General features: G+C 42.2%; 2 protein-coding genes across 7 annotated transcripts in view; both read right to left on the bottom strand.

Moving 5' to 3' along the window:
- Window positions 1–137: 137 nt before the first annotated feature.
- pask (PAS domain containing serine/threonine kinase) lies at window positions 138–10,007 on the bottom strand. 3 transcript variants are annotated; one of them, XM_019877909.1, is made up of 21 exons: window positions 9,690–10,007; window positions 9,383–9,613; window positions 8,946–9,145; window positions 8,512–8,682; window positions 8,249–8,383; window positions 7,586–7,720; window positions 7,295–7,475; window positions 6,790–6,980; window positions 6,587–6,698; window positions 5,741–5,918; window positions 4,770–4,978; window positions 4,552–4,681; window positions 3,847–4,388; window positions 3,265–3,407; window positions 2,988–3,155; window positions 2,626–2,751; window positions 2,295–2,429; window positions 2,013–2,212; window positions 1,498–1,631; window positions 920–1,069; window positions 138–772 (listed from the first exon to the last, which is right to left on the bottom strand). In XM_019877909.1, the coding sequence occupies exons 2-21, from the start codon at window positions 9,585–9,587 to the stop codon at window positions 612–614; spliced, it is 3,606 nt and encodes a 1,201-aa protein (XP_019733468.1). In that variant the 5' UTR covers window positions 9,588–9,613; window positions 9,690–10,007; the 3' UTR covers window positions 138–611. The 3 variants fall into 3 exon arrangements, with proteins under 3 accessions (XP_019733468.1, XP_019733469.1, XP_019733466.1); XM_019877910.1 differs by having other exon boundaries at window positions 6,790–6,971; window positions 9,383–9,607; window positions 9,687–10,007; XM_019877907.1 differs by having other exon boundaries at window positions 9,383–9,607; window positions 9,687–10,007.
- A 568-nt stretch (window positions 10,008–10,575) lies between these two features.
- Window positions 10,576–26,066, bottom strand: part of kcnab1b (potassium voltage-gated channel subfamily A regulatory beta subunit 1b) — a 30,326-nt gene continuing 14,835 nt past the window's right edge. For all 4 annotated transcript variants that reach the window (XM_019877913.1, XM_019877914.1, XM_019877912.1 and 1 more), the window contains 13 exons: window positions 24,121–24,164; window positions 22,483–22,520; window positions 21,816–21,895; window positions 21,450–21,494; window positions 20,858–20,902; window positions 20,046–20,089; window positions 16,580–16,666; window positions 14,116–14,201; window positions 13,159–13,279; window positions 12,988–13,082; window positions 12,765–12,885; window positions 12,464–12,552; window positions 10,576–11,588 (listed from right to left, as the gene is read on the bottom strand). In XM_019877913.1, the coding sequence (XP_019733472.1) occupies window positions 11,499–11,588; window positions 12,464–12,552; window positions 12,765–12,885; window positions 12,988–13,082; window positions 13,159–13,279; window positions 14,116–14,201; window positions 16,580–16,666; window positions 20,046–20,089; window positions 20,858–20,902; window positions 21,450–21,494; window positions 21,816–21,895; window positions 22,483–22,520; window positions 24,121–24,164 (985 nt within the window). In that variant the 3' untranslated portion in view covers window positions 10,576–11,498. The remainder of the gene's footprint in view (window positions 11,589–12,463; window positions 12,553–12,764; window positions 12,886–12,987; window positions 13,083–13,158; window positions 13,280–14,115; window positions 14,202–16,579; window positions 16,667–20,045; window positions 20,090–20,857; window positions 20,903–21,449; window positions 21,495–21,815; window positions 21,896–22,482; window positions 22,521–24,120; window positions 24,165–26,066) is intronic.

The following is a 26,066-nucleotide window of genomic DNA, read 5'->3' on the forward strand; positions in this document are numbered from 1 at the left end:
TATATATCCCACAGTACTGTACAGGTACATCCTTTCCAGGAGATCTCTTGTCCACTATAAAGCAACGCCTCTTCAAAACCAAACCAAAATAGTATTTGTGTGGCAAGTTAGTTAGCAGACAAAAAATAAGAGGAATCAGGAGTTTTTACCCAAAAAGGTTTTTAATCTTTATAAAATCACACAGACTTGTATCAAAACATCACGAGGTAAAATAGTGTTGCATGTTGCTTGTACAAATTGCAAAACAAATGTATTTCATTTATTAGAGACGAGGACAAACATTCAAAATCAAGGTAAAATATGTATTTGTGGATAAAAATAAATAGATAAGATAAATATAATTTATATTCCATTTAGTGTTAAAATCAAATTGATATAAAAAAAAAACCCGTCATTTTGAGGTGTCATCTTTTTACGGTTTTAATTATACAGGTGAACTGATGAAATATGTGAGGTACTGCTAAGCTTTTACTGCTTTAAAAAGACCTAAAAGAATAAATAAAAAATATATGAACTTAAGAAGTTGCTCCACAAAATGTATTTTACCTTCGTTGCAGGAACTTCCATCAACAAAACAAACATTGGCTGGACGGCTGGGCTTTATTCAGTCTCTAGTTTTCATGGAGGTATTTCTGGAGCTCCGATTCCAAGGCCGCCATGGACAACTGGTCTTCCTCGTCCTCCTCATCCAGAAGAGTGTCATCACCTTGATCTGGGAACAAGTCTTGACCCCCATACCTTTGGGGAATGGACTCGTGGCGCTGCAGTAAGCCTATTAAAAAGTGGAACACAGATAATTAGTCAAGTGCTTTATGTTATTCCTAGTACTACAAATAGTGTATAACAAATTTGGGTGTGTGCTGCATTTGTGACTCAAATTCATAATTTGGATCTAAGTCTTCAATTCTCGAGTACTCACAATTGCTTTGAGTTGCAGGGAACACCTCCGTCCAGGTGTACTCGGCCAGCGAAATGGGCTGGCTGATCCAGGGCTGCAGAAGCAGCTGGTCCAGGGTCATCCTTAGGGTGGGCTCAGGGTGCAGCAGCCCACATAACACACTGTTCAGTTCTGATACATACAACAGGGACAAGTCTTTAACAAAGCACGGAAAGTACAAGTGTGCATGTTTGTTTGCTCAACTGTGATGTTAGTTCACTTTGCGCTTGTGTACCATTCATTAAACCACCTTTCATTTAAGATTGTCGGTTTTGAATAAGTCCTGAAAACAGACGTTTCACGTTTGTTGAATTCCAATTTAAAAAAAAAAGCTGTGCAGTAAACAGTGTTATGTTGACACACGAAAGTCCCAATTTATTTTCGTTACAAGACATCGTCCAATTGATTAATAGAGAGGGAAACAAAAACAAATCTTGGGGTTTTTTTGCGGGTGAGGCGCAAGAACGGATTGATGACATGTCCATTCATTTCAATGGGGCAAGTTAATTTGACAAACAAGGGGGAATTAGACTGAAGTCAAAAGCTACCAATGTAAATACCTGAGGAGAGTGGAAAAGGGGGCTTGAGTTGGGCATTCAGGATCTCGGCCACACCACAGAAGGGGTTCTCGCTGAACAGCAGCGTGTAGAGCAAAACCCCCAGAGACCACATCTCCAACTCGGGACCCTTGTAGCTACACAAAGGACGCATCAGCACACATTAACCACCCGCCACAATGATCTCATAGGAACTTAGTTGTGTCAATATGAGACGACAGCAAACATGTGTTCATCACTTCATTCACATCCAGCAAACGTTTTAAATAACTTTATGATTGTTGTACGCGTGTAATTTAAAAGGCACGTCATCAAAGTTTATGGCCCAGCAAAGTCGTAAAGGAGTGGAAACAGTGCTCTCACAGCGGGATTCTGTTGTCAGGCGTAATGCTTTGGGAGAGCAATGACAAACATAATCCTCTCAAAAATTGTACACTTGGGCCAACGCTGCGGTTATCAAAACGAAATGAAAAAAAAATAAAGCATGTATTTTTTGCAAAGATGCGATATACACATACGGGTTTCCTTGAAGCACTTCTGGGGAGCAGTACTCGAGCGTGCCACAGAAATTGAAAAAGAGCTTCCCCGGAGCCATCGTTGCCGCAGAGCCAAAGTCGATGAGGCGAATGTGGAAACACTTGTCAATGATGATGTTTTCGTCTTTAATGTCTCTGTGCAGGATGTTCTTTGACCTCAGGTAGAAGACCGCCGCTACCAGCTGTGGAGTGAAAGACAAAATGGTGCAGTTCCAATCAAGCCATACGCGAACTTGCGCCGTCGATACGTTATCCTGTACGGACCTGTCGAAAGATGTAGCTGGCCAGGGGCTCGTCCAGTCGTGGCTGCATGTCAATGAATTCAAAGAGGTCCAAACCGTCTCCGTGTTTCTCCATGACCATCTGGAAGTAACTGCCGTTCTCAAAGACCTCCAGCACCTGGTGGCAGAGTCGAGCAAAAAACACACAAAGATGAAGCCATCGATGCGACGGCCCGTTATAAGAGCGCCGTTAAATTTTCCTCAATAATTTGTACTTTTCCAACTTTTTGTGAAGTGGACAGGGTCTATTGAAGGTTTTGCGTCTTCTTTTCGTTGCAATTCAGAGGTTGACGGAGGCCGAGGGAGGCGGTTACCTTGACGATGTTGTGATGTTGCACTCGAGTCAGGATGGCGATCTCCTGACTGACTAGGCCCAACATTGGGTCGTCTACCCAGCAGTCGCTCACGATCCTTGCCTTGCTTATGAACTTCACAACTGTCTGCAAAGGTCAACGATTCGGTAAGGTCAAGTCTACTTTTCTAGCACTAGAACCGAGTATCTTACATTGAATGATGATTTTCATATATCTACTTGAGTATGTAACAGTATTTTATTTATTTATTTTTTACTTTTGCTGAAGGAGTCAAATCAGTCCTTGTACTTTTACAAGTGTCTGTTCTTTCACTTTTGTACAAAGCATCAGTATTTTTGCCATGCGTATGTGAATATTCTTACTTCTTGCCCATCACAGCGCCTTATTGCCTTCCAGACAAAACCGAAGGCTCCTTTACCGACGGCTTTAATAGGCTTGTACTCTTCTTCAAACTGCCCGTCGCATGCCCGAGAGTGTTCGAGGTCCAGGGTGGAGCGCAGAGCCTCGCCGTGACACGCCTCGCCGATTCTCTGAGGGAGGGATGTTGGAATAAAGTCACACGGGACAGATAAATAAGTCTATGAATGTATCACTTGAATTATTATGATAATTATTTTTTTTTCTTCTCAACTAACTGACCTCTCCAAGACTAGCTGCTGATTTGTCGAGCAGGGATCGATCTCTTTGCGACATTGACCACTGCTGGCCGGCCTTGCTCAGCCAAACGCAGAACATTGGTTTTCCATCGGCAAGGTCGGCTCTGACCACGTCACACTGCACCTCTGGAGAGAGGATTTAAATAGCGAGACCATCGATAGGCGGACAATTCGAACAAGACAACCAGAAAATGTTTTCATTTGCTGAGCTATTGCAATGCCAGCGGGATGTTTGTATTTTGTGACGTTCTATCTCTTGGTGAAAGTTTACGTTAGACCACTCGGAGTAATCTGACACATTGATTCCAATCATCTAATTTCACTAAATTGGTGTGGCATGAATTTTTTGAGGGGGGGGGAAACATTTTCAAATGTGTGTTTTTTTTTTTTTTGGTTATGCTCTTTCCTCCCTCGTTTATAAGACATTGCTGTAGTTGTATATTTTATGAGGAAGTATTTGACACCGTACACCTCAGAAATGTTCAGCCATTTTCTTTAACTTTGTACTTCCCATGAAGCACGAGTTGGAAATTAAATCACTGAATTAAGTTGAATTAAACCGTACCGACTCTCGTGCCATCTCTGTGGTAAGCACTTCCTTCAAAACGTCCCTCCAGTAACTGCGGCGCATCTGACTTGAGCGCACCCTTTTCCATCTTCTGTTTCTTTGGCGTGGATGTAGCGGGAAGGTCCACTGTCGACTGCACCTCGCCATTATCCCCATTCAAGCAGAATTCCTGGACGCTTTCTTTGTGAACGGACGAAAGAGCGGGCCACTGATCTGTCCCAGCCCGGTTCTCCAACTGTTCTTCCGCGGAGCGATTCTTGGCCTCCTTATTGGCGTTGACGGGCTGATCTTCAGGTTCGACGTCGCACGGGGAGGGTGTGCGCAGGAGCTCGGCCGTATCGCAGGACGTCATGGAGTGCCGGTTTTCATCACTGCCCCCTGGGAGGCTGATAAGCACAGCGCTGCTCAGATCCAAGTCAGCCAGGGCTCGGGTCACCAGGTCGCCGTTGCTGTTGAGATCCAGGAAACAGCTGATCTCTGCCCGGCATGGACCGGAACCGCCGTGGCCAGCAAACTTTTCGCAAAAGCCGGAGGAAGACCTGGAACACGGGCGTACTGAATATTTTCATCCAACAGGAGAGACGTTTGCACATACTAAGACTTTTGAAAAGCATAATGAAAACACTCAAGAGAGGCGGGTCAATTTCAAAAACACACACACACCAAAAAAAAAAAAAATGGTGGTAAAAGTGAGAAGCACACCTGCTTTCCATTGAAATGACCTCAAAGCTGGAGTCTTGCAGGACGGATGTACATGGGCGTGTGTCTTTGTCAACGCCAGAAGACTTGAAACCCCCACTTCCAAAAGCTTGCTCATTCTGAGTGGGAGTGCCTGAGGATGGCGGGAATAGAAATCGTTATTTTGCAAAGACATAACGTACAAGTGATTATCAGGAGCAAACTAGGATGTTGGCGAATACCTGCACTGATTTCATTTTCCAGGCGCAGCTCTTCATGTTTCTGTATTGGTTGCTCAGTCGAAAGCATGCAGGCGGCATCTCCCTCGGGCTGGTCCACCCAGGCAAAAGTCTTCAGGAGAGCTTCGGTGTTATTGCCTGTCCCTGAAGAGTGGCTACTACCGGCAGCGACCTGGGCTGCCTGCTGCAACAGCTCTTCGGTGTCATTAGCACTGTGGGGGGGAAAAATGGATGGCCTCTAAAATTACAGTGTTTCTACAGAGAGGTCTTTGTGCAGTGCTTCGTTTTTTTTTTTTAAATGGGCTCTCACACAAGTCTAGTTAACATTGTACAACGCCACATTTTGTGTTAAATGTTGCTCACTCGGCTACGGACATAAACTTGATTGCTGACAAAGCATGCCACAGTACATGTCCACCAGATGGCGTAAGAGATACAATGAACTCCAATTTCATGGTTCGGATTCCAGTGACACTTTCATTGACAGGGGCGTCTTCAGTTTCCAGAGGAATTCCGTTCCTGCACGGACGCAACCAAAATATGTACAAAGGTCACGACGCACTGTTGTCTATTACTAACCCAAGATAATGAGGTGGTGAAGTCATAATTGCGGTAAATAAAAAGTACCAGTAGTTATGAAAACACTTGTCAACCACAAATGTAACAGTGAAATGATGAAAGGGAAATAAGGCGGTGACTGACTGGACCACGTGACAGCATATTTATATACCGCTGGGCTATCAAGCACATTGCACCGCGTGTATAAGCGCAAACATTGTATGTCAGTACAATAAACCGAAGACGGCGTCAATTTCTGTATTTCCTATATACTGCAAAAACAATCCATCCAAGTCTGAGTGTGATGACCTCCCACGCCCTACGGTTTTCAACGGTTCAACACATTTATCCCTTGAGGGATTATTATGAGCACGTAGACAACCTTATGAAATGACTGTGATGTCCAAAGGACTTACTTAAATACACGTGTGGAAGAGACAGCGGGAGAAGACAGCGTGGAGAGAGCACTTCCCCGTTTGTCAAGTCTGGTGCAGTTCCCGGTGAAGATTCGGCCTCTGCCTGTGGAGGATCTCCATCGGCAGGCTTCCTGTACCATGGCCATGTCTCCAGCCACCAGCGAGGACGGGTCGATGACTGAGGTCAAGGGAACAATGAACGTTCGGTCAAAGGCACATTTTGAACATGCAACACTGTCATTAGATTATTTATCAGAGTTCTACACTACAATCCAGGGGCGGATAAACTTGTGCTCAAGTCAAATGTCATTTAAAAACTTTTTTTTTTTTTTAACAAAAAGACAGATGGGCCAGGTTATTTCAAATTTATTGTAATAAAATACAAAAATAAGTTATACTGAACCATTGTAAAACATTGAGCATACACAGGTTTATTTTTTACTACACTATGGTAATATTTTCATTCTTATCTTTTGTATAATAAATGAAAAATTAAACTTGATTATAATTATTTTCATAGCATTTTTGTTTTTAAATCAATGAATAAATTATTGTAATTTTGTGTGTAATTTTACAATATTTTTTATTTTATTGACAGGATAATTCACCTTTTCTTTCAAAAAAAAAATCAAATGTTTACCAAAAAAACAGTTATTTAAAACAAATAATTAAAAATGTTAATGAACAATGAAACACAATAAATACAGATAGATTACAAGAATAAATGAAAGGACTCTTGCTAATGTGAATACACGGCGGGCCGTATGTGGGCCACTTTGCCCACCGCTGTATGTTTCCATGTGAACTTCCGATATGGTTAAACAGCCGTGCGCTGTAAATGCTCACCAGATTTCGCTGTACTTTTGACAGCTTCTGCTTGAGACTCTGGGAAGGGACTGATCTTCCTGACCGAATCGGACATCCATCCATAAAAACTGGGCATGAGGAACGTGACACACTGTTGACGACAAGAGAGCAGCGGTGACAAACGAGCCTTGTCAAAAGAGGCCACGCCATTCGCCCTCTCGCAGCCGCTCTCGTTGGCGAACCTTTCCGAGCAGCTCGTCCTTGCTGTAGCCAAACAGACCGAGCGCCTGTCGATTGTGGATGCTGTAGATTGAGCCGTCAGCTTGCAGCAGGAGGAGGCTGCACACTGGGGCAAATGCCCAGATGGTTCCATTGTACTCCAGTGTGGGGCTGGGGGAGAGGACCCTGCTGTCTCCCTTGATGTCTGCGTAAACTCATTAAAAAAAAGAACAATCCATGAAATGATGAGTCAAACTTTTCAAGGACTGGCGAGAATCAACTAGTGTGAATAGTACACGAATCAAGAAATCATTGAAATTCCTTTCACTACTTTTTTGCCCTGCGCAACAATTCAAATGTTGAGCGTACGACTGACTATGAGGTGAAAAAAGTTCAAAATTAAATTTGACTGGAAATTATGCTTAAGTAGAGCCATAAAGCAGTCACTCACTTTATTCTCTAGTATTAAACGCTGCGTCTTGATGGTGAACTGCTCCGATAGCAAAACCCGAATTGTGAACAATTTACCAGATTGCTGACAATGTTCAGGTTGCAAGTCTTCTGCCTTGTGTGCATTTTCTCTGCCAAGGCTCATCCCACTGTGCTGTTGTTGGGGTCTTGCGCACTGTACCGCCCCCTGAAGCTTAACGCACAGCGGCACCGATGCGCCTTCTCTACTCCTACCACACACTCTCTGAACACTCAGCATCTACGGGGGAACAAGAAAGCACAAGTCTGATATTAACACCCAAACAGAGATATTGTGGGAAGCGGCTTTCCTTTCCTCAGTGGTGTAGTGTGAAAGCAAATTGTGCTTACTTTGGGCAATGCCTGACAGTGCAGGGGGATTTGTAAAGAGGGGATTAGCTCCATAACAGAGAGTCCTTTTAAGTCCTCCGGATGGTGGTATCCATGGAGATGAGCAAATGCAGAGTCACAGGTAAGAATATTGCCCTAAAGGAGGATAAAACCAAAAGCACTTGTAATCGGAACCCAAATTATAACCCAAACTATGAGTTTTGCTCTTTGGCGTGGGTCAGACGATCAACCGGAAGGTCTATGAAGGAGATCCTGGGGTAGCCACAGTATTGCTCAGTCCGGTCAGTTGACCATCAATGGAATGCATCGTGCCTTGACATGCTTGCTCAAGCAATGTGTTCTTAATCTCATTTTAGAATTTTTCATCAATTGATAATAATACTAATAAATATTAATCAGACGATTTTTGGTGGCTCTGTGAGCTAATATGATTGTGTACGGAATGGAGGAACAAACTTTGGGAGTTGGAAGGGGTGTGTTTTGTACACGACACCACAGTTATTATTTTTTCTTCCAAGTTTGAATTTGTTATTAAATTCTTGTATCAAATTATGAAGGTGAATCTAATGCGGTTGCTGCCAAATAACATTTAAGAACAGTATGACGACAGAGATATTGCACGTAGGAAAAAGATTAAGGCTGCTGAAAATAAAATTCACTCACATCTTGCGTAAACGTCAGAGAAGCGGAAATCCGTTCCACATTCTCCATCTTGACGAGGAGATGTTCTCCATTTTGTGACGCTTGGAGGGTACACGCCAACATTGGCATCTCGCCAGACGGTGTCAGAACATCAACCTACAAGAAGAAGAAGGCGAGCGTGACTATACACTTCACCCTGAGAACAGATTCTATGTCTCCCAATAATGATGACGAGTAGTTGGTTGCGGCGAAGGTCAAGATGCTTGAAAGGGTCGGCAACATACCACTTGGCCAGGTACTGATGCAACACTGCCATCCATTAGCAGACAGTCCTCAGGCAACGCATCTTCCAAGACCTGAGTGGTTTTCTTCAAAATGGACATCAATTTTGTTCCATTCAACTCATCCGGGGTGCACGCAAACAGTTTGTAGGCTTGATCATTGGCTGATATTATCTAAAAAAAAAAAAAAAAGTAACAATAATAATCAGGGTTTTTTTAAAATAATGAATTTATAATATGTTCTAAAACAGTGTTTCCCAACTTTTACTGAGCTAAGGGACATATATGGTAGATATTAGATTTAATGCCTGTTGTTTTTCTTCATATTGGACATGATCATTTTTCTACCAAAACCAGTAAATGTCCTTGCTGTGGAATCAATAATGTGCTGCAGCAAAATTTGGGTAATTACTGTTCTAAACACGAGAGAACTGTACCTCTCTACTTTTGCGATCTACTGTCAGAAGCACTTTGTTTGGGTTGAGTGCCAGTAGCGAGACGGGCAGCCCCAAATCTGTAGAAACAAGCTGACTATAAAGCTTGTCTTCTGTCTCTGACATTGTAGGTGGGCATGGGAGGACGTCAATAGATGTGTCCGAGTCAAGATGCACGCAGGACAATGGGGGCTTTGTTGCTGCTATTGAAGCAAAAAAGCATCACCAAAAGTAACAAAAATCAAACATCACCAATGCAGCCAAGAGAAATGAAGACAATATAATGTTGTGAATTATCACAATTTAATGGAAATAAAAACACCAAGTTCTTCCCCTTTTTTTATGGATCTCGTCGGTGGCACTGGTCTGGCTGATAAATAAAAAAGAGCTGATGCCGTTTTTACATAAGGTGTTAAACGTCCTTTGTGGCCATTGCTTACCTGGGGATGGTCCACAAAAGTAACGTCGTTGCAATTCCAACATGTTTCTTTTCTGCAGTGGTCTCTGAGCACAGGGGTAGGACTTGTTCAAGTCGAACTCGTCCCCCAGCAGGTCGGAGGTGAGATCAGGTACCACGCAAATAGTCGCTCCTTTCTCCGCGAAGTGCCGTGTGGCTTCAAAACGAGACTCGGTGGCGAGTGACATTGTTGTTGTAGGTTCTCCAGCTGCAATCAGTGACCCACGAGAACTGAATTACCGTCTTGTAAACGCGTTAGGGTGAGAGAAATTTGATGCGAGACTCACCGAATCAAATTGGATGCCTTTGAAGCATACAATGGACGCCGCGGTTTGTTGACGACAGTCGACAAGGAAACGCTAACTCCCCTGTGTTATTAGCTCAGACATGTTAGCATGCTGTCTACGAATCGCACTTCAAACAAAGTTGCGTTTCAGCGAGCTCAAAACGGGGTCGCAACAGCCACTCTCGTTTTTAAGACGTCGAAACCATAGTCAGGGGTAAGTTTGGAATCAATACATCGTGTTTACAGATTTTTTTTCGTAAATCGCGGGCTTCGAGCAATCATCTGAACAGATGATATATACGGAAGTGCCCTGGAACCAATCAAAAGCCATTGTTCGAAACCGGAAACGTTTATTGGATAAACTAAATGAAAGACCCGCCTTTATTTCTGTGGTGACAGCGCCACTGCCCAATCATTTCGATTTTATTTTATTCAATTAGAACAAAACAAAACAAAACTGTAACTGAAAACAACGTGCTACATTCAAAAAAACTCGAGCATTCAAACCTATTGACAATGCAGAGTCTTCAAGTCACATCAAAACAAATGTTGCAACGACAGAATGTGCGAACACCACACACAAAGGCCACACTAAGATTACCAAGTGTAATAATATTTGCATGTTATTACGAAAATTTATAAAGATTCGACACGATTTTTTTCTTCCCATGGGCTAACAGGGAGCTTTATCGATACATACGGGGCTGAGAAAATAATTCTCGTGCCTGCTATACCCCTCCACATCCACCGTGTAACGCCATCCATGTACGTAAGCATCATTCAACTCACACGTTTGCTCATGGTTTACTTGCCTTAGTTTGCAAGCTTTTATAACCCAAATAAAACGATGTAGTCCTTTTCAAGGAAAAAAAAACACCACCTGGAACAAGTTAGTTATAATCTCTTTATTCCTATTTACAACTCTGATGAACCACGCCAAAAACACACATGAACAGAGTGAGCAAAACAAAGACCCATTTAGTGAATGGTTTTTGGAATAAATTCGTCGGAGCACAGCAATAATGTGTGTTTTCATTAGCTAGGCCTATATGGCTTTAATATGCTCTCCTTCATCACCTCGCCAACCCTGACAATGTTTAACCACAAGAGTTGAACTAATAAGAGGTGAAGGTAAACAATAGGAGAGAAGACTGTCTGGAGGATGACTAAAACTGCTCTTCAAGTAAAACACATTACAATCAGTACAGCACGGGTGTTTTGGAAAATATATTAGCTGAGCTCTTCTCAGTTCATCCTATATGGCAACAATTTATCACGTTGCTCCAGGTGGAGCTACAAAAAGAAATGCAAAGTAGTATCGAGTCTGCTGAGAGCAGGCCCAATTACACCGGTTACATGATGTTGCCAACACCTCACAAACATCGAGTGAGGCTAAATTCTACCTATCCATATTAAAAAATAGATCCACTATAAGTGATTCACTGCATGGCAATGATGTCGCTTGATTTTCCTCACCTCATACCGAATTCATTTGCACTATTGTCGATTCCTGACGTTGAACATTGTGCACATAACATTGGGAAAAGACGGATGATCCTGCTTCAAGAAATGATCTCCTAGGATTTTCTCCCTGTCGCATCGACTCACTGCCATGGTTTTAAGCATGCATTCTTTGCCAAGAATCGCAGTTTTATGATAATGACAAGAGGCTGAGGAGCCAAGCAGTACATTATACACACTCACACACGGGGCCACACGAGCATTAGTTGGGGCACTAGTTGTTGTGCCATGGCTGTATGTGTGATCTTTGATACACTTTTCAGCGACAGTTTTCTGAGACTGTTGGCTCATCCTAATGGTGGTAGTCTTTTTTGCTGTGTGGACGATTCCCCAGGATGTGATCCACTTCTGAGGCGATGCCTGCTGTCATCTTTGGAATCACCTAGAGTTCACACAGCATTGCTTTAATATATGATCAAAGACTGACAACACTCGCTTGGAAAGCTACTAATGACATACGTAGGGGAACCTTGTGAGCATGGATGTCAAACTCAAGGCCCCGGGGGCCAGATCTGGCCCGCCAGGTCATTTTATGTGGCCAGCGAAAGCAAATCGTGCGTGTCAACTTGCTAAAATCTGTACCAAAATGTCAGATTGTCATGTGTCATAAATAACGTTGAGATTTTGCAATCATTTTGTTACCCTGCTTACACTCATTTGAACAATAATTGAAAAAAACTATTATCATTGACTTTACTGATTTCAAAACGCGTAATCTATTAATTTGTTGCGTACAAGTGATACTTTTGTGTTTTCACTGTCATAACGGCCCTCCAAAGGAAGACGTAACTCCAAAATTGGCCCGTGACTAAAATGAGTTTGACACCCCTGCTCGAAAGTGAAACACAATCCATCGCGGGAAACAACAATGGGCAACACAATTTTTGTTGAGTTAGGTCTAGCAATTGTCTTTTTGGGTATGGAATGCAAAACTGTTTTCAGTTTTTCTCTATCATGTCAAGTTTTTGAGCAACATGAGCCCCATTTTCGTAAAAAATATGAAATGAACGTGTACCGGTGAGTATGTAAATAACACGCTAAGATGGAATAGTGGAGGGTTTGAAAACTAAAAAAAAAAAAAAAAACTTCTTACAACAGTGTTCCTACAGCTAATCAGTGGAATTGTGTTTATCTTGAGAGTAAGCTGTAGAGAAAAAAACAAAACTTGACGTGCTAGAAATATGTACAACGTTTTGGAGTGTTTGAATTTTGAGATTCAACGGTAAGACACATTTTATATGCTATAATTCAATTAACCTGAATGGCTCCGAGATTCTCTGTCAACTGGCTTGCGTTCGAAGATCCCAACAGAACTGAACTTACACCCTCGTTCCTCAGGCACCATGCTGAAAAGGGGACATAAAGAGAAAGATAAACTTTATTAAATCCTCAAAGGCAAATTAAAGCATCGGCAAACAGGATATTGCAAAGCCAAAATGGAAGATTTTTTTTTTTCCCACAAGTGGATTTCAGGTATTACAATTTTGCATCACAAACAATGAGTTGCAGTTTTGAGCCCTCAAAAGTACATTGAAATTTGAAATAAAAACTGTCTCACCTATAGCAAGTTGGGGTAACGTACAACCCAGCTTCTCCGCTATATGAGCCAACTCCTTCAACTTGGCTTGCTGTTTTCTTCCATCCTCACTCATTATTTTCTCTCTTAACCACTGATATGGCTTCAAGATGAAACAAACAAAGGAGAGGAGGACAGCTCAAACTAACTCCCGCCGGGGGTTTTGTGCATTAGCCTGTTTGGCAAGATGAAGTTCAATCCGTACCTTCATGGCAGCCCTGGAGGACTCTGGCACACCATTGTCATATTTCCCAGTGATGATGCCACAGGCCAAAGGAGACCAAGAGACCACACCAACACCTGTGATTAAACAACCAACGGGGTCGATGTGATGGATATGAAGGATTTCAAGGGAAGCCTGCATGATGAAACCAACCGATTTTATGGTAGAGCTCCGGCAGCTGCGTTTCCACTTTGTCCCTCTGGAAAAAATGATACTCGGCCTGCTCACAAACCGGTGGAATGAGATTGAACTGCCTGGCCACTGAGTAGGCCTCCTACATAAACCAGGACGGACAGAAATAGAGGAAAGAACCAAATAAAGTGAAGCCCTATTTATTTGAGGTTTGGCATTTGCAAATTTGCCTACTCGTGGATTTTTAAGGGGGAAATCATTCAGTGTTTATGTGCTTTATTTTAATATTGCTTTGCCACCATGTTGTGACAGGTTTGGGCCAAGAATTTCTGTTGAAGTGAAAGGAGGAGCTTCATTTAGCCCGGCCATAACCTTGTCTAATACTTTGTAGGAAAAAAAATGCTTTGTTGCATCTTGTGGCTCCTGCAGGCAATTCATTAAAGACCTTTTTGGATATTCACGGCTCTATTTTTTTCGGAACAATAAAACGAGGGTTTGTTCATTGTAGACAAATTCCCTGTGTGTTCTACATACTTGGCCAATAAAGATGATTCTGATTCTGATTTATTTTCCATGTAGTAAGGCCTGATTTTGTCTCAATGAAACGCTCCTCAACCCACTTCAAATTGTTTCCTTGGCACCAAGATGGGGCTAAAGGAAGACTATAATTGATTTCCTTAAGCACAAAAATGAACACAATCTACTATAAACTGTGTGTGTGTGTGTGTGTGTGTGTGTGTGTGTGTGTGTGTGTGTGTGTGTAGTCTAATTTCAAAATGCCTCTTTGTCTTTTGAAAAAAAAAAACATTTTAAAAATGCATTCAGATTACTGTTGAACAACTGGCCCCAAAATATTAACCTGAGCAATTATTCTATGACCTGATGTGTGTTAAGAACAATTTTTCCTCCCCGATTAAAAAAATGATTTACCGATAAGCGGTTCAGATAAGAGACGGACGGATGGATGTAATCACTTACCATGATCTCCATGGCAGACCACCGTGATGTCCCCCAGTACATGGACATTCCTTGGTTGATCACATGGGTCATGGCTCTCACAATCTCTTTACACACACGCGCAGGAATGCACACACACGTACACACACGCGCACACATTCACACAAGGCGAGAACACAAAAAGCAGTTCATGTTAATTGTAAATAGTCTCTTTTTTGTGTGTGTGTGTGTGTGTGTGTGTGTGTGTGTGTGTGTGTGTGTGTGTGTGCACAAATGAACTACGCAGTGAGGGAAACAAACTAGCCAGAGGAATTTAAATACATATGATATTGCTTTTGTCTCTAATCGACCTTTAAATGCACTCGTAAACCAGCTGCCATACAGGCAATTAGAGTTATGGATGCAAGTATTGAAATTGGTACAAGAAGAGAACACAGCGGGATGTGATTAAAAAAAAAAAAAAGTTATTTTTCTTTTCATCAGAAGTTCTCCCTCTGGGCCATCATGTGCCTCAGCGAGAGACAGCGTGTGTGTGTGTGTGTTTGCGGTCTGTCTGTGTGGGTGAAGCAGGTGGGAGAAGGAATAACAGTTCCAAAAAACAGGACAGTGCAGATTGATTTACAAATGCAAAGAATTTATAATGGTTTTTATTCAGTGCTTGCGACAAGCTTGTCCCCTCATCGGCTTCTCTCTCTGGCCTATTCTCACATTAACCCTTTGAGGGACAGCGGTTACTACAGTGGACAGTTTATCACGTTATCAGGTTACAGGGTGCACGAAAAGGGTTAAGTTCATTGAATAAATTCAACGTGCTGCACTTGGGTCTGTCAAATGAAAATGACTCGGGAGTGGGAGAGTTTGACAGTCGGCGACGCAGTCTATCGATTAAAAACAATAGAATGATAATGACATTGATGCATGCTTTGGTTTTCATTTTCCCTTCAGGTGCGAGCTCATCGACACTGAATGTTTTGTTGGTTGACACAATGATTGAAGTGGCACTTTTGAAATGCTGTTTTAGACTGTACTGTGCCATTACTCATGGTGAAAGGTGCAACAATAAAGTGCCTGAAAGAAGAATATGTCACGCCTGCGCCTGTCAAGCTTGTTGGATCAAAGCGGTGATCGTCTTTGTCATTCTAAAAGCTATCAAGGCTCAAGCAAGGGTAAAGAAAGAGAAAAAAAAAAAAGAAGAAAAACGGCATAGAGGATTATGAGTGGTCCTGAGAAGAAAGGCGGTGATTGTAACAAAGGAAGACTTCGCCCCCATTACATCACTTTTTGGTGCCTTAAGGGACGTGCGTTGCCTCGCACGGAGTCAGGGACACTCAAAGTCACAGGACCAAATACAAACAAACTATTAGATGGCTTTCCATTTTTATGGAGGCACCCTATTTGAAGTAATGCCATTTGAATGACATGACACTGTACAATAGAGACGAACGGGGTTGCGAATAAGTGGTGCGCAGGTACGCACGGGCACTGGGAATTGAAAGTTTTGCTCCACTTCAAGTCTGTCACCACATTTTGATACATGTGTATATTTTTAATGGGACAGAGATATTTCATTCAGGGCGCCAGACTGCCACCTAAATGTTGGCATTTTGCTCCTAAAATGTGAGACGGTTACACAAAATTTTGCATTTACTCCCATGTGTGACTAATAAATTTGCCGCCATTTTTTCTTTTTTTTTTTTTACTAATTAGGAGCACATAAAGCTGATTAAAATGAATCCATTGCTTTTTATGCGCATCCCAGCGGTTACTCTCTTAAATGTCATTAGATTGTGCAAGTGTTGTTAACGGGGTCCACGTCGAGATATTTAAGGATTACATACTGTAATGTGTGATGTGACGATTGAGAGATGCACAACTCCAAACAAGAAATGACAAATGCAAATATCAGCAACGTTTCAGTTTCATCGCACCCTGCCCATCCTGATAAACTCTTGGAAGCTCAATTTATCTGGACAGCAAGCGTTTAGTGAGCTGATTTTAACCCCCCCCACCTCCCCCCGCCCCGTGACAGCAAGAAGGAGATCACAAAGGAATAGCATGTGGGCAAGGAATTCAAGGTGAGTGAGTGATGAAGGCATGTTAGAGGAATAGAACACTTGAATCTAGAGAGAAAAATACATCCGCTTCCCCCAAAGGGACCAGATAATCTTGCTTCTGAAGAACAGGGAGTGTTCAGAGACCGCGTGGAAAGCGGTGATCCCACCGAGACAGAAAGAGAGTGACACCGGAAGGCAAAAATAGAGAACGAGAGTCCAGGCGAAATTGTCCGATTAGCGGGGATGCGTGCATGTGTGACAAAGATAGATAACACACCACTCAAACGTTAATCCTCTCAGGCTACAGATCTGGTGAGGCCCTTCCACTATTTTCTCACCTTCTCAAGTTGCAGGACAATGCACAGTGTCCGCGCCTTGACCCTCAACCACGCGGCGACTAACTACCCGGCCCCTCCCCAGCAACCGCTTACCCTCCATGGGGGTGTTGCTGTCCGGTCGGTTGGCAAAAACCACATCCACGTACTCCAGCTGCATTCTCTGGAGAGAGCCTTTTAAACCTGCAGTGGGAAGACAGAAATACTGAAGATACACAGCCGATCCCATCCATCCATCCATCCATTTTCTGATCCGCTTTATCCTCACAAGGGTCGCAGCGGGTGCTGGAGCCTATCCCAGCTGTCTTCGGGTAGAAGGCGGGGGACACCCCGAACCGGTTGCCAGCGAATCGCAGGGCACACAGAGTCGAACAACCATCCACACTCACACTCACACTCACACCTAGGGACAATTTACAGTGTTCCGTTAGCCTGCCATGCATGTTTTTGGAATGTGGGAGGAAACCAGAGTACCCGGAGAAAACCCACGTAGACCAGGGGAGAACATGCAAAGTCCACACAGGGAGGCTGGAGCTGGAATCAAACCCGGTACCTCTGCACTGTGAGGTCGACGCGCTAACCACTGGACAAACAGGCCGCCCCCACAGCCAATCCCATATTACGGAAAACCATTTGAGCGATCGTTCAATATTCTTTATTCATGTACTAGTAAACTCTTTGTCCTCACCAGTAAGACAAATTAGCCCACTGGTAGAACGACCATCTTACGAGTAATGTTTTTGCACTACTGTCTCCTACAACTGTTATCGTTAGCTGGAGCCTACTGAAAAGAAAAAAAATGCAAACTCCACACAGGAATACCCCAAACAGCAGATTCCATATTTCTCTCTTTTTTTTTTTTTTTTTTTTTTTTAAGATCGATATACAACACATATTCTGCACTAGATTTACACTAGCAGTCAGACGTTTTGAGCCGCCTCAAAAACAGTGTTTTTCAATGAAGATAACACATTAATCAGAAATATAAGGACGGGCATGGGCTGGTCACCGGTTTCAAGGTATACCTTAGTTTTAAAACATTCATATTGCCAAATGTATACCACCAGACTATTCTGTGGCCCTTTTCACACATGAACAAGAAGAGACGGAAGATGAAAAGCGGTCACAAATGAGGGCAGCAAATTAATCGAGAGTCAAGGCGTACGCCGCATGCAGATTCCACTGTACAAATGTGCCTGGTAGATTAGTGCCGAAGGCTTCCTCGGCAGCCACTAATCCCAATGGAGATTTCCGCCTTCCCGTTGCTCCTCATTGGACATTCCCACAATCTCAAACACCCAAAACGAGAATCCTAATCTGAGCCTGCGCCGTCATGGCGAGCAGCGTCTTCTGTCTTGTCGATTAGCTGAAGTGGCTCTGAAGGGGGAGCCTATTTTTGGACCTTAAAACAAGATGTCGAACAACCAAAAAAAAAATATTCTGGTGTCTGTTATGAATAATATATCCGCAATCCACGAAAGCGTCTTTGAAAAGATGACGCAGTCGAGGAATCGCTGCTCTCCCGTGTGGTAAATTTCAAAGAGAAGACGCTAAGACGGACTCGTCTTGCAGTCACCCCAGCAGTGCTGCATTCTGCAGTCCCCAACAAAAGCGTTTTAGGGATGAGTCACAGGGCTAAACTCAATTTGGCGCTTAATTTATAAACCAAAGATCACCTGAGGCCCTGAGCTTTGGGTGTAGTGATTAATAGTGTTTGCAAACACAAAACAGGAGCAGAAATGAGATTCTTGGTGAGTTTCATCTGCGTGAGGTGCCGAGGAGAAAATAGGCAGCCACAGCAGATATCATCACTTGTTCTCGTGAGACTGAACAGACTGAAAAGACATTTCACAAACGATCTCTTTAACTAAGGGTGCCCATTGGGCTTCACGTACGCATTAAAAGATAAATGGACATTTATTGCAGCTGGGACTTTTTAAAACGTTTTCATTATTCTCAGTGTAGTTTGAAGACACTATAAACTGAATTCGGAGGTTTGTTTCTAGATAGCAATAATAATAATAATAATAATGCTGGAGCTGCCAGCAGAGGTTTGTTTCTAGATAGCAAGAATAATAATAATAATAATAATGCTGGAGCTGCCAGATGTAATCAGTTGTGGAGCTATAGTGTAAGACTATTATTCACCAGTTCACTTTTCCAAATTTTTTTGCGGGGGGCATGGACAAATGCGACCAAGTGGTTTTGGCCTGATATATACCTGTAAATACGTACCTTTGTTTACTTCAGTGGCTAATCGCTTAGCTAGCTAGCTATGGTTGCACATTGGTTGCAAGCTAGCTTTGTGTCTGGCATACGTATGAGTGATTGGAGCCACTTTTCAAATCTCTTTTCATGATACAGAATCAGACAATATTGACAATACAGTTCACCTCACATGGTGCCAGTCTCCAAGCCATTTCTACCCCCAGAAAATGTCCTCAACTCACGACCACTTTTTAACGTGGTCCATCCTTGCGCCTTCATCTACGCACAGAAACTCTCGCTTGTTTGAGGAGAAACTTGGAGTGGCTGCTGTGAATACTAATTACGTGAGTGAGAGCTGAGTCACTGAGAGAGGTGCAATGCGCAGAAGGCATCTTTGTAGGAGGGTTGTGAATATATGCGAATTGGGCCACAGGTTTCTTTAGTAAAGTGAAGTATCGCGTTGGGAACATTGTATTGCCTTTGACTCAGGGGTTCATTTCGCCCTTGAGCGTCAGAGAAACAAAGGAGTCGATCACACCCTGAAGTTGTAAAAAAAAATGAATTGAATGGAAAATGTCGACACTTAATTCATTACACACCTGAATGAATTGTATCAGCAGATTTGCCTTTGTAAATAACACCGGTTAACACATTTTTACAATCGTTTTTAATCAGAGATCCAAGTACTGGTAAACTTTTCGAGATGAATTATTTGCACTTATTTGCAAGATGCCTTGCTTTTTTTTTTTTTTCTTCTCGAGCACATCAGGTTGCCATATCACAATAATGCAATTGTAACAATAATACAGTCATATTTCTGAATTAAGGGGTAGGTTCAAAAACAAGTGGTTGCGCCGATAATTTTAGGTCAACGTGCCACTTACGTATACTGCTTACTCATTTTGGGGTTGCTGTTTTGTTTTTGTTTTTTGTTTGTGTTTTTTTTGAAACAATATTTGGAAACAGTCTGTTACTCTGTCGGTTCTTGTCAATGACTTACAGCAGTTCCTTAAGTACCGCATTTTTCACACTAAAAGGCGCACTGAAACAATTTACAAATGGAGTGACAAATGACACCGAATTCCCTTATCTAATTAATGACCAGCCATTTCTTGACCTTTCAAACGGGTACCCCAGTATTCAGCCAATCGTTATATCCTGCAGTGTGTACTCATTGTTTCTTGTAAATAGTTTTTACAGACGGGACCTAGGTGAGGTGGGACTATTACAAGAGTATAGAAAGAAAGATGAGGCGAGGAACACGGATAAAAGAAGAAGATTAGGAAAAGGGCAATTGGGATCGGCGTAATGGGGTGATGTGAAGGACAAAGCAGGAGGGGAGGACATCTGTTACCTTCAATGATGTGTTTTCTGTTGAGGCCCCTCTCCGTTTCGGCCCTGAACCACGAGGGAAAGAAATTCAAGTGAACACACACACATATAAGCACAACTGTGGGCATCCAGTGGACATAAGAAGTCTACACACCCCGGTTCAAAGGCTGTTTTTTTTTTAGAAAGATTAAAAAAAAAAAAAAAAAAAAAAAAGAGAGAGAACAAGATGATTAATCTAAATTCCCCTTGCATGTTCAGAAGAATATGCTATGGTTCCAATGAAACCAAGATTGAACTTTTTGGGCATAATTGCCAAAAGGAAAAAAAGATTGGCGCAAACACAATGTTTGATTTCATTTCTGAACAAACTCGAGAAAAAAAAAGCGCATCATCATCATCGGCTGCCGTGTTGATTTTACGGCAACACTGAGTGCAACATTAACATTCTGGCCCGCTTTTGCTGTAATTGAAATTCAGTATGCACGCTCAATTTCCTCATGCAGCTATTCTGGAGGGAGCTTTTTAATGTTATTGACTCACTTGCTACACTTGTACAATGTGATCTACCTTGGATGATGTGAGCGAAAGAAGATAAATGTGCATTTACAAACGCAGGTACACTTTCACCATGCGTTATGCGACTAGTACAGGTTGAGCAGACTCCAGTAAAAACAAACATGACCAATGACGGAACCAAAGAGTGAGTTGCCTGTTGGTTAAAACAAAAAAACAAAACAAAAAAAAAACAAAAACAATTCTTCGTCATGCTTGTTTTGCTTGCACTGAATGTTCTGTTCATGCCCCTCTTACACACACATTCACAGACACACTTACTTTCCTCCCCAGTAGAGTTTTGTGGTGATCACCAGACTGGATCGCCTAAGGGAAGACACATTTGAAAAGCATGTGACCATTTGATTTTCAAGTTATTCTCTTAAATTTGGGTTCTGCCATGTCCCCTCCTGTATGTGCACACATTCAGAACCATCATCAGTCGATAACTCCAAATGTAGCCTACGACAAGCATAAGGCACGATGCACGGGTATGCCCGTAAGTAATTTCAGCATGAGAATAGTCGTCGAGGGTGGCCGTCACTTGCCGAAAAATAATCGACGAGCGGGTTTAGGTTGTAGAGGGGGGAGTGCGTTGCAAAGTTATTGTTGCCAACGTGTTGCGGCAATCATGTGCCCCAAAAAATATATTTATGTATTCCAGGTTTGATTAAGTATCTGGTGTAAAATTTAACGATTGTGTAAGTACGGTTAAGGAGGAGTTACACCCCCACCCCCGACCCAGTTTCTGTTGCTGTGTCAAACAAAGGCCAGATTGCATGTAAACAACCCTTTAGATGTTTGATTAATTTCATGCTTAACAGATGTTAGCTTCCGAAGTGTATTGGGAATGTGTAAGCGGCATATACGGTACCTCCAGCACTTTTTCCTGATGATGTTTCCCAGGATTATCTCCGCTCTGTAAACAAACAAAACCACCACGGGGCACAAGAGATATAAATGATGATTCCATCTAAGCCGTATCTTTGAGTGCGCGACTATTATCATCAACAGCACAACCATTTTACCGGCAAAAATCACAATATTATTCCTGCTCATTATTTACAGAGGCTATCAAAGTCAGAAAAAAAAAAACCCCTACGATGTAGCCCCAATATGGGGAATACATTACACAAGGCGCTTGCTGCTTTTTGAAATGAATAAAATCTGGTTTATCGCTAAACCTTCTAAAAAAAACAAACAAACAAACAAACAAACAAAATAAGAGACAATCACTCACTTCCCGCCCGAGTACACTTCTGCCGTGTCAAACAGGTTGACCCCGCTCTCGTACGCAATAGTCATCAGCTGCTCGGCCACCTGACACACACAAGGAATGGTTCCCATTGTGAACTTCAATGCACTATTCATCACACGTCACATCACGCAACCGCCCGCTCGGCTACAAGCTTCAAAAACACGGGCCTTGAAATTCCCTCAAGAATTTGAACTTCACCGTCACGGCAGCAGGCCGCGAGCTGAGTCAAAGTCTATTTTGGCCTTCAGCTAATCGGAGCCACACATCGATTCGCTAAATTCAATATGATGGCATTCTTTATTGGTGCTTAATTCAGATTTTTTTCAAATGGCGATCAGATGAGTTGTCTCCAGGTCAAATGCTTCCCGTCAATGAATTAAAACCAATTTGAAAAGTGGAGTCCGAGTACTATCTATCCATCCATCCATCAAGGTTCACAAGAGGAATAAGCATTCTACAGTCTTTTCGGTTAATTCCTCCCTTGGTGTCTTCTCTACGAATCCATTTTCCAAATGCGCCAAATGTTGGGCATTTAATTGGGTGTCACAAGAGCTCAGTCGCTACAGTTCAGTGACATTAATGAATGAGTTGAGAACATCTGCTGGTGGCTTGTAATTGCTGAGGGATGGAACTTGACATGATGTCTTACCTCATCCGAGATCTGACCGCCAAATGTCACCCACGTGCCTGTTGAGCCAAACATCAATGTCAAAACGTTTGGAATGCTAAAACTATGGGCAGCTAAATGTTTAATCCCGGGAGCTTTACACCATGTCTTAGAATGTCAATTTTATTTTTAGACTTGACTAAGGGAAAAAAAAACCCCAGAGAAAATTAACCAGATGCTGGCTTTGAGGCTCGCTCCTTTTATCCTCAGAAGGGAAATTATTCATTGCTATGTACAGTATATGTTTTGTGTATGATGCTAATGATGAATAGAATCTTTCGACATGCATTATATTATGTTACAGAGGATTACGTTTGCATAATTCTACAGCTTTTTCCCTTGCTATGAAATTGCCGGGTATAAAGCGCTAGTATTTACAACGATAATTAGAGAGTAATTGAACGTTTTATTAACACACATAATGATTTTTAAGTTATGATCCGACATACGACTTCTGGAGCTGTGGTGGGTGTGGAACACACTCGGAAATGAAGTCATTGACTGAAAAAAAAACAAAAAAAAACTACCAGAGCCACCACTCGGGTATCAAAAAAACTTACCGTATTAGTTGGGTCACTTGAAATCTTTTTATTTTTCAACATGAAGCCCATTACATTTTTGTTTGCCTGCCCTAGGAAATTAAGTTACCATATTTTCTGCACTATAAGGCGCTTCAGAGTATAAGTCACACCTTCAACGAATGGCCTATTTTAAAACGTTTTTTTATATAGAGCGCGCACCGCATTATAAGGCGCTTAGAATAGAAGCTACAGTACAATAATGGCTGAGGTTGCGTTATGCGTCCACTAGATGGAGCTATGCTAAAAGAAATACAATACAATACAGCTTTACGGATATAGCACTTTCACAACCGCTGCGGGTGTAACAAAGCGCTTTACAGAACATTTAAAATACGACATCCAAGAAATCAAAATATTGATCATATATAAAGCGCACTGTCAGCTTTTGAGAATATTGAATTATTTTAGGTGCGCCTTATAGTGCGAAAAATACGGTACTAAGATATCATATTTCAAGTTGTGTCACATTTTTTGGAACACCCTGTATGTACCGCACTGTATAAAAGAGCTCCCTTTTTTGTGTGCTGGGGCCACATGACTTTAAATATCACTGCACATATGACTACCAATCTCATTCACGGAATTTCGGTCAGAAAAAATATGCCTCAGGGCCTTGCGGCTCTGTAAAACATCGTATCCTTTCATTGATTTGCTGCATTTTTTTTTGGTGCCTCCACAGACACCATGTCCTGCAGGCGACTTGGCACACGCATGCTGCAGCGCAGAGCATACACAGACATTAATATACGGCGAGTATGCGCACCCACACGCAAACCTCGTACTAAAATGAATAAATGTTTAATGAGCGATGATTGTGGTAAAAAATTCACGAGGAATTATTCACACCTTGAAAACAGATTTGCATTGTCTCACATTCAACGCGTATGAATGATGCATGCGATGACACGATGTAACAAGAATGAAAAAAAAAAAAAACATCCTTCTGTGCCTGCACCTCATTCTCCCTCAAGTCAAGTTTGCACTTGACTGCTTGTGAAATCATTAGATGTGCTCTCTAATGCTAATTAAATGTACTCACCGAGGCCCAGACAGGAGACACGCAACCCGGATTTCCCAAGATTCCTGTAGAGGGAAACAGAATATGACTAATGTCACTTGTGTTTAAGGCTGCTGGTGCTATTTGTTGCATTCAACAGAAGTTGTCGAGCATCTGTGTTTTACAGATTAGTTCGTGTCATCAGAATTTTCAGCGGTGCTTTGACTTCCAAGTTGAATTTGTACCGTGGCCGTGCTTGCAAATCAAAACACTTGTATCTCTCGGTGTTGTTTTGTCAAATACAAACTTGAAATACACTCGCTATTGGATCGCATTAAATTCTCACCTGTATGATCATTTTTAATGTTGTGGCTGCAGCGGTGCTTTGACTTCCAAGTTGAATTTGTGCCGTGGCCGTGCTTGCAAATCAAAACACTCTCGGTGTTGTTTTTGTCAAATACAAACTTGAAATACACTCGCTATTGGATCGCATTAAATTCTCACCTGTATGATCATTTTTAATGTTGTGGCTGGTGAGTTTGTGAACAATTAAGAGGTATGAGGAAGTCACGAGTTAAAAAATTATAAATTCCAAGTCACTGAGGCAAAAATCGAGAAAGTCAAGTTCATATAACATTGCTTATTTCTCTTTACTCTGGACTGTTTCAAAAAAGTGAGGGCAGGTATTTGTTTTATGAGTGTATAATGTGTTAGCTGTAGAGATGGCACAGTTATACAAGAAACAGCGAAGCAATCACAGGAACCACTGATACCATTTGCACTCTCATTGTAGAGGTTCGTGTGTATTTCGACACGCATGGCTTAATCTTTTGAGATTACATAAAAATACGACTGGCAGGTCCAACCAGGTAGCCTGCGGGGCGGAGCAGGGTCACGAAAGCCGGGCAAGCTTTGTGACGGGAGCTTGGCTGACTCGGCTGGAGGTGAGCAGCACGGAGCCAAGCAGCATGAAATGAGCGACGGGCCTTGAGAAACTCCATGTTTGCTAGAGCGGAATTTATTATCCATTTTGTGAAGCATAATCTGCTGTTGTCTAAAAATGTTATCATCTGTGTTTATTAGGGCTGTGCACGAATCGGCGGTGACTTGAAGTGCGATGCAAATTGGCCGTTTAAAAAAAAAAAGAATGACATTTTTCAGATTTGAGTGAGAACGAATCATAGCATAATGTAGTGTGTATGAGTGCCACAGGAATGTTTGAATGGCAACGCGCATGTAGTGTGAAGCAGATTCTTTGATACTGACATCCGGAATTGTTTTGGCGTGTATGGAAAGCTTATCCGGCTAATGAGCATTAAATTAAACCCTTAAGCAATCAGTCACAAAAGCCTATCTCGTCAGTATATCAAAACATCATTCCTTTGCCGATGGCCTCTGATGAAAGGAGTTTACAAACTTCAATGCTGGACCGGAGAGATGAACCCTCCCAAATTATCTGCGTGCTAGCCAGATGATATAACCAAACACAGATGGATTTAAAACTTTATTGTGAGCGAAAACAAAAAACACACTGGGTTCTGCCTTTGACTAGTGTACGGTGAGGGAAGATTAAGAGAAGTTCTTTAAAGTTATAAAGGAAAACGTTCCTGTAGGTTGACATGGCTGCTTTACTGCGTCAGACACATACTATCTTCTTACACTCGGATATGTTTTCAAAAAAGTGGAGATGAGGCTTGTGTGCATTGCATTCATCATAATAATTAAATTGGATTTTTAGGATTTTTTTTTAGGATTTTTGGACTATGAGCAAAAGGGCAATTAGTAATTTGAGTTGATTCGGGATGCTGATTAAAAAAGTAAACAAATAGCGGATGCGGACTTTGGGTGCGAGCCTGAGTTTCAGTGTTGGCTTCACTGGCTGACGTGGCTCCAATACGTCACACTGGGATAGTGGTATCGGAGTCATCATATCGGAGCATTTTTCAAAGTATGAGTACAGATGTACACTATTGGTACAGACATATGCT

The sequence above is a fragment of the Hippocampus comes genome, unplaced genomic scaffold (assembly GCF_001891065.2).
Source record: "Hippocampus comes isolate QL1 unplaced genomic scaffold, H_comes_QL1_v1.1 scaffold317, whole genome shotgun sequence".
Lineage (NCBI taxonomy): Eukaryota > Metazoa > Chordata > Actinopteri > Syngnathiformes > Syngnathidae > Hippocampus > Hippocampus comes.

Coding starts and splice junctions, on each gene's coding strand:
- pask (XM_019877909.1), bottom strand. CDS start 9,587: ATGTCACTCGCCACCGAGTCTCGTTTTGAAGCCACACGGCACTTCGCG. Junction 4,389..4,551: donor GTCATTTCAATGGAAAGCAG/GTGTGCTTCTCA, acceptor CCCGTGTTCCAG/GTCTTCCTCCGGCTTTTGCG. Junction 3,156..3,264: donor CAGCAGCTAGTCTTGGAGAG/GTCAGTTAGTTG, acceptor TCCCTCCCTCAG/AGAATCGGCGAGGCGTGTCA.